This window comes from Schistocerca nitens, chromosome 2, assembly GCF_023898315.1.
Source record: "Schistocerca nitens isolate TAMUIC-IGC-003100 chromosome 2, iqSchNite1.1, whole genome shotgun sequence".
Lineage (NCBI taxonomy): Eukaryota > Metazoa > Arthropoda > Insecta > Orthoptera > Acrididae > Schistocerca > Schistocerca nitens.
The window spans coordinates 907139151-907147553 of record NC_064615.1 but is presented as its reverse complement, the minus strand read 5'-3'; the positions used below and the strand labels follow the sequence as shown (position 1 = coordinate 907147553).

General features: G+C 39.2%; 1 protein-coding gene across 1 annotated transcript; it reads left to right on the top strand.

Moving 5' to 3' along the window:
- The first annotated feature begins 950 nt into the window (after positions 1-950).
- LOC126235437 (zinc finger MYM-type protein 1-like) lies at positions 951-2153 on the top strand. Its single transcript, XM_049944161.1, has one exon. The coding sequence runs from the start codon at positions 951-953 to the stop codon at positions 2151-2153; it is 1203 nt and encodes a 400-aa protein (XP_049800118.1).
- The last annotated feature ends 6250 nt before the right edge of the window (positions 2154-8403 follow it).

The window sequence follows — 8403 nt, the reverse complement described above, 5'->3', positions numbered from 1 at the left end:
GGCTCGTAATTAAAGGCTCTGAGGCGGAGCCGCCCCAAAATACATGTTAAAGTAAATTTCGCAGGAACGTATTACATAATTTAAATGATCAGGACGAATTTCGCATATTTCCCATTCCGATTAAAATAACGACGGTCAACGTTTTTGGAACTGTTTGTATCGATGAATGTTTTCCGAACGGTTAGTAGTGTTTAGGCTGCGCCTTGGAAAGTCCGTAAGCTGCATGTAGTAGCGGTTTGGGGGCGTGGCTTCTACATAGCACTGCTCGTTATGGGCGATCCGAAGGCTCAGAGCTTGCAGCCTAAGGGTGTCATACCAACCATCACACGTTTTTCACGTTCCACCATCTATGTAATAAAGGAATGTAGAGTGGCCGAAACTTCGCTATCCAATCTCTGTCTCTGCACATCTCTACTACGCCTTGATGCGTCATTAATCGACGTTTAGTATTATTGTTTTGATAATGTTTTACATAGTAGTTTTGTTTCTGCCATTGGCTATTGTATCCACATTTAGAGTAAGTTTGCAAATATCCCGCCAGAGTGCACTAGACTACAGTAACATAACAGTACTGCCATCTAGCGAGAGTTTCGTAAGTGATTAGAGGACAAAGCGCGCGAAATTTGTCCCGTTACTTTATTTTCCTTGCTTGCTGATGCTGACTGCTTTTGTTGATACCGTGTGATATTAGCAAGTTTCTATTTCGGAGTGTATTTTGCAAGATTTTAGTGAGTTTTACTTCCTTGTGAATATCTGCGACATACGGCGAGTGTGAAACCAGCGCAATATGAATTCAGTGTGCAATTTAATAGGTAAAAGCTTGGAACACGGCCACAGGATGAAAGTGAAAGAACTTGCTGCACCCAGACCCGATCTAACGATCAATCAAGAACAGAAACAGTGCAAATCTAGGCAAGGATACAAACGCAGTTTTAATAGAGCAATGTACGATGCAGCTGAGTGGTTGTGAAGTGAAAAATGCATTTTTCTGTTTCACCTGTCTTCTTACAAATAGTACCGATAGTGCCTGGACTGAAACTGGTATCGCTGACTTAAAGAATTTTCACGCAAAGGTGAAAAAACATAATTCCAGCGAAAAACATTTAAATGGGTTCATTGAGTTTTCAATGCTAGGGAAAGTGGACATTATGTGCCAATTAGACAGTGCTTACCGCCGTAATATAAAGACATACAATGAAAATGTATCAAAAAATCGGTATATTCTGGGTAAACTGATAGACTGTATTAAATTTTGCGGCAAATTCGAGCTTGCCTTAAGGGGCCACGACGAAACAGAAGATTCCAAAAATCCAGGAATTTTTCGAGGATTAGTCAGTCTTATGGCAGAACTGGACTGCGTCTTGAAGCAGCACATTGAGAGATCAGAAAACCGTGTTTTCTTAGGCCTATCGAAGACAATTCAAAATGAACTCCTGGAACCAATTTATGAGGTATGCCTCAGTCTTGTCAGGAGTGAACTGTCGAAGGCAAACTTTCTCGCAATAGAAGTTGATGAAACTACTGACTGTGCAAATTTGTCACAATTGGTGCTAATAATTCGCTATGAGCTACTGGGACAAATAAATGAAAGATTTATTTCCTTTGTACGCCCAAAAAGTCACAGTGCAGACGATGTAACTGCAGCTGTTCTCTGCGAGCTAGAGAAAATGAATGTACATGAAACACCTGAAAAACTGATAGCTCAGTGTTACGACGGTGCTCCTGTTATGAGTGGCCATAAAAGTGGAGTTCAAACTAGAGTTAGAGAAGTGTACAGGAATGCTCACTTTATTCACTGTTACGCCCATCAGTTAAATTTAATTGTTGAACGTTGTGTGACGGGCAATAAACAAGTTCGGATCTTCTTTAGCAACTTGGAAGGAATTTCCACCTTTTTTTCCCGGTCTTCTACCCGTACAGCCATTCTTGACGAAGTAGTGAAGAAGCGTATTCCTACCTGTCCTCAGTCCATCAGATGGAATTTTAAATCACGGAGCGTAATCACTGTGTACAAATACCAAAAGGAAATTGTTGAGTGCCTAGAAAGAATTATTGATGATGATGCCAGTGATTACAAGACAATAAACAAGGCCACGGGACTGAAGGGTTTCCTGCAAGACGAAGATTTCCTCTTCTGGTTAAATTTTTTTTAATACAGTCATGCCACACTGTGACATTCTCTTTAATCAACTGCAGCAGAGGAATATTGATGCAGTGAAAACTGTTGAATATGTTTCGCACTTTGCAGATTCTGTCCAGCAAATTAGGGCCTCACTTGAAACCGACGATCACTGGGAACAGGTAGAACCAACTGCAAAACGGGGACGTTTCACAGAATCAAGAATAGTGTGTGCACGAAACGTTTGCGACCTCGTCACAACTCAGATCAGAGAACGATTCAGTTTCAATGATCACTTATCGATTGCACAGCTGTTTGATCCATCGTTGTTTGCAAAACATCAAACTATTTTTCCGGAAAAAGAGTTTAAAATAGCTGTTAATTTGTTCAATTTACAGTCTTCTGATCTACGTCATGAGCTGAACGTGTTGTACAGCCGAAAAGATTTTATGAAGGCGTCAGGTGCTTTGACCTTGTTGAACTTTCTTTACGATAACAATCTGGCTAAAGCTTTTCCTGAAAGTGTAAAACTTCTGCAAATAATAGTAACCTTCCCTATGACGACCGGCGAGGCAGAACGCTGCTTCTCGACGTTAAAGCGAGTGAAAACATTCATGTGCAACACTATGAATGAGGACAGACTTTGTGCGCTTGCAATGTGTTCCGTAGAAAAAGAATTATTGAATCGGCCAAATTTCAATGAAATGGTCATAGACCATTTTGCTGCGCAGAAGGGAAGACGAGCTGACTTCGTCTATAAACAAATGAATTGAGGTAAGCGAAAGTGTATTCATAATTGAAAAGAGTTAATTTCTTTATATTAAGTCCTACTTAGCCTATTAAGTGAAGTGAGTAAAAAAGTGTAGTGTCATGTTTAGCCAGTCATAAACGTGATGACATTTTCCGAAACGAATCACTTTCGGTACCGGTACAGTGTGTTGCGCTACAGTGTCACATTTTGTGTACTTTAGCACAACAAACCGTACTAAAAATGACGTATTTTGGAGAGATCTTTAGTGCGCTATTTCATATAAATGCATATTTTCATAATACACAATAAATACGAACTGTTCGCTTCTCAAACATGTGAATTAATATGGCAGTTGCACGGATTGCTCATGCCACCCAATCACAGCACAAGACTTGTGACGTCACGAAAACATCACAGTATCGTCATGCGAACTCGTAAACTTCGAGCTTTGGAGGTTAACCACAATAACCGCCTTAAGTTTAGTACTGAAAACACCAAAAATATTAAGCAACCGCAAAGTTAACATTCATCGCATTAAAGATCTCTCCAAAACGCGTCTTTTCATATGATTTGCTGCAAAGTGTCAGAATATGTAATGATGACGTACAAAAACACTAACCAAAGATTTTAATTCGAAGTTAGCTTTTAATCATATTTAATACCTGATTATAGAAGATGCAGTACGTAAAATTATGGGTAGAGAGTGATCTGCCACCCCCCTCCCCCTGAATTTTTAGTTGTTTATGTCAGGACTAATCTGTAGTGTAACCCGAGGTCTATGTTGCCTCCGATCGATAAATGCCGCAGCCTTCCCCAGTATAGAAACCACGAGCCGCGCCTGTTACAGGCCCTAAAACTCCTACTAAGGTAACGTCAACGAGGCAACATCTACAAACACGCCACATTCACAAACCAAACTCCACGCCGTAATGACGTCACACACCACAACACCCTTACGTCACGGGTCAAAGCCGACGCGTGAGATAGGATGTTTCTGTTGACCCAGCTTGAGTACATACGCCACAGTATTAAATAAATCATATACATTTATATTCTATGGGAAAATACGATACTAACCACAATCATTTTAACCGATCAGCTTGTTTGCCTCCCAGAATGCGAATGTATATTACGTTTCCTGTTTTCTCTCCGACAATTTTGCGTTGCGTTTTTCGTCTCTTAGAATTCACAATACCACAAAACCTATTACTGAGTTACTACAAAAGTTCCACGCGGCATCTACCACCTGGACGAAAACAATAACAAACACAGATCTTTCTGCCCGCCAAAATTTCGTCTTCTAAGATAATACTCTCAGCGCCTTCAACTGTATGTGGTAACTTTTGTGAAAAACGTCACTTCCCGTGTTTAGCTGTCGCTAGAGTCGTTGTCATAAATGTCAACAAAGATAACTTTTATTGTCTTAGTCAAGAATCGATAGATTATGTAGTTGATGTATTTTTCTTTCCTCAGTAGCCAGCTTTGGGATTAATTGTGTACTAGAAAATGGGCTTATAATCCGAAACCTAGATTGTACAATAATAATAAAGCTTATGAAACAAGGCTAAATAAGCATTTAGTTTCATTAATGATACTTTTTGTTTCGTAATTTCTAGAAAACTGCATTTACTGTGTAGACTGCGCCCATATCCTGTTGGTTTTTTGCTTTAATATTCAGTAAAGCGATTAAGTAGTGGGATCACTGCCTAAATTAAAACATAAGAATCATGTTATTGTGCAAATGCACACACCTAATATTCATAACACACACTCGGAACAAGAACTAAGAACTTGCATGGAAATTAACGGCATAGAACGTGTGTATCAACAGAGGCATAGGGACTAACAATATCCCTGTTATGCATTACATCTCGATATGCGTATGAGTTGATGGAATCAGATTGTGATTTGCTGATGCCACAGTCTAGCAAAACAGTCGTCACACTCCACCTCGTTTTTGTTACCCAAAACGATGTGTTTAGGATAATTCATGTCTCTTGGTAACTTACTAACACATAGAATGCAGACATATAACAACTGTTTCGTTCATTAATTAGAAAATAACTAAAAATGAACATTATCCTTGTGACGCATGTGACTGACAGCTCTCTCACTACTAGGAGCACTAGTGTCGCTCTAGGTGTCAAACAGTAAGAACTTCCACATCAAACAGTGTCATGACTGTACGTATCAGGCTGTGCTGATACTGTACTCATATGATATGGATAATGTCCTGGATCACGGTGTTGAAGGAAGTAGGGACGTGTCCACTGTATACGCTTCTTGATATTAGAGTTGTGAACACATTCTGGGACCTTCTTCTGAATATGACAGAAGCATAATCTGCATTATTTGATGTTAATTCCTTTTCTTTCTGATAAGAAAACGAAATATGAAATAAATATTTTGTTGTTTATTCCTAAATACATGGTGATTCCCTAATGTGCTTAGATATGAATTTAAGAGGATAGTTTAAAGATTGAAGTGCACTAGCATTGTCGACAGTTTTCATGTCACTTGCACGTGTTGGTAACATGGGGAATGAAGATGGCCAATCGTGTGTCAGATTTTGATTGCCAGTGAGAATGTCGTGCATAATTTCTTTATGTTTGCAATGAAAGATAGCTTATATCACTTATATTCTGTTTTATTGTGATGATTACGTTTCATTAACAAAGGTAGATGACATTTTCTTTGTGTTTTATAGGAATTTAAAATATATATTGTGAGTAATAGCGCTGTTCCGATATGTTTTATAGTAGCAAAAGCTTTTTAGATACTAATATAGTCTGTGGTTTATTCGGATATTGTGATAATGTAGGGTAACTAATGATATAATTTTAAATATGATATAATAAATATAATTTCGTTTTTGGGAGCCAGAAATACACCATTTCAATCACAGCACTCGCATGCGCAGTCTTTCTCGTCAAAAACAATTTTCTGTGTTCTGTGTCACGATTTCTGAGGATGTGGTTATGGAAGAACCTAATGGCAGAGCTTACATGCATGTGAAATGGGTGAATCAAATTTACAATCTTGCTTGTCAAAAATACGTTCCAGTTTTCCTCGAATATGTCACGATTTCTGAGAATGTGTTTAAGTAGGAAACTAATAGCTCAGCTAAAATTGCTGGGAGTGAAATGAGCAGCAATCATCTTTACAGTCCTGCTTGCCCAAAAAGCTTCATTGCTTTCTTCAAATACGTCACAGCGGTCAAGGATGTGGTTTACACATGAACCTAGTAACACAGCTGAAATTGCTGAGATTTGTTTATGAAGTGAACAAATGAAAGAAGCATAATATTATTGATTATCTGCATCTATCTCATGATTGGCTGCCTTCACTTCACATGGTTCATCGTACTCTTACCAATGCCTACACATCAACATTACATAAAACCGAGACACTGTAAGCGCACATTTGTTCAGCTTGAACTGCTACAAGTGAAACGAGCAGCAATAAAATTCAAATTCTTCCTTGTCACTAATATTTCCCTATTTCTTTTCTAGTGTAAGCAAAGATCACGGAGAGACAGGTACTGTGCTTCTAACAAGTTATTGAACTTCTGTTTGGTACATGTCTGTCACTAACGGCATGTCTGATGGTGATGCCCTCTTCTCATTACCTCCCTTTACTCCAAAGCAAACACGAGTGAACATGCAGCAGTGTAAACACTTGGCACGTGGTGTTTGATCGTGTGCCAGTCGCATTCACAAGTGTTAGCTTATGATTTGCTCAGTCTCAGTTTTAGAGCAAATGATGAAAGTAACTTCACAGCCTCTCTGCTTTGACGCTAGCAAAATGGTTCAAATTGCTCTAAGCACTGTGAGACTTAACATCAGAGGTCATCAGTCCCCTAGACTTAGAACTACTTAAACCTAACTAACCTAAGGTCATAACACACATCCACGTCCGAGGCAGGCTTCGAACCTGCGACTGTCACAGCAGCATGGTTCTGGACTGAAGTGCCTAGAACCGCTCGACCACAGTACTCGGCTGGCGCTAGCAACTATGATGGTCACAGTGCACTCGCTCTGTGGTTTTATTTTATTTTCTTGGTTTCCAGAAAACTAACTTTTTAGCCATCACTGTTTAAATGTATTGTTACACATACACATATCAAGGTAGCATTTGGCTCCTTCATTCATACAAGTCTTCATATTGAGATTGTTGTACTTATACTGCAAAGACAAAATTGATAACTAATCACTTTCTTGTTAATTCACCTCTGTAGTTAAGTTCAATGATCATAATTCCGTTTAATTTTTTTTTTGTCTCTTCTTTAGCTTGTAACACCTCCGATTATTTATCCCGACCTGATCTGATCGAATAGCAGCCCAATAATTATTATTAATGTGACCATGTACCTAATGGGGCTGGCAATCGGAATTGACTGCTACGGAAGTTGTTACTTTCCAGTACATCCTTCTCAATGCTGTAATAATGAAATGTCTGGTAACAAGAAAAACACCAACACAGTATCACTAATTAGGAACCTATATTCGTCTCAAAAACATAAAAAGGAGGAGACAGCCACTGCCTTCGTCATACATATCTAATTACGACTAATCTCAGCACAGGCTCCTTCATTTTCCATTATCGTCACACGCTAATCCATCACTGCATCCAACACTGCAATCCAACACTGCAATCCAAGGTGATGCCGGCGCGGTAGACGTGAAACCAAATATCAGCCCTAGAAATGTCACTAATCACTTTTGTAATAATACTTCTTCACCTTCCCGATATTATTCTAGTGCAAAAGGGGTCTAACCACGGCCATGGCGACTCCCTTCACCGTTAAAGCCTTGCATTTCAACAACTGGCCTCCACACACCTCTACCCGCAACATGACACTGGCTCAACTCCACACTCGCTCTCGCAACACGACACAATCGATTGTTCGCCCTATCGACCTGTGCCGAGTGCAAATTTATAGTAAGGGCCTACGGACCCCTTACATCCCCGCCCTCGAAAACTTCTTTGGAGCCTCTGGCGTAAAAGAATCGGCAAAGAAATTAAATATTAGTACATCTGAACAAAACACACAGTGTAAATAATTAATGAAATTACAATTCACCAAATAATCCCTCGACTCCGGTAGTGGGCTGCCTCCACTATAGTTTTCTACAAAAGGTTATTACATTTCACAAACATGGCATTGTCCATATCACAATTTTTTATCAAGCAGCAATAATCCTCTATAGTCCGTATTGAATGTCACACACAACATACAATCAAAAATTATTACGTGAACACATGACATATGAGTTATTATATTACAAATTAGTTGTTACAGGTTTTACACCCATTCTCAGGTAATCGTCAATATGAAATACGAAGTTCTAGTTATAATACATCAGAAAATACAATGCAAATAAACATTCCCCTTTTTCAAATGTCCGTTTAACAACTAAATGTTCTAAACATGCCTTAGTAGGTTTATTCTGGTCCTTGTCGCTCTCACCCCTGACCGGACCTCATCTGGAGTGTCATTCAGTTTTCCGGTCTCTCCGCCTCTTCTACATGC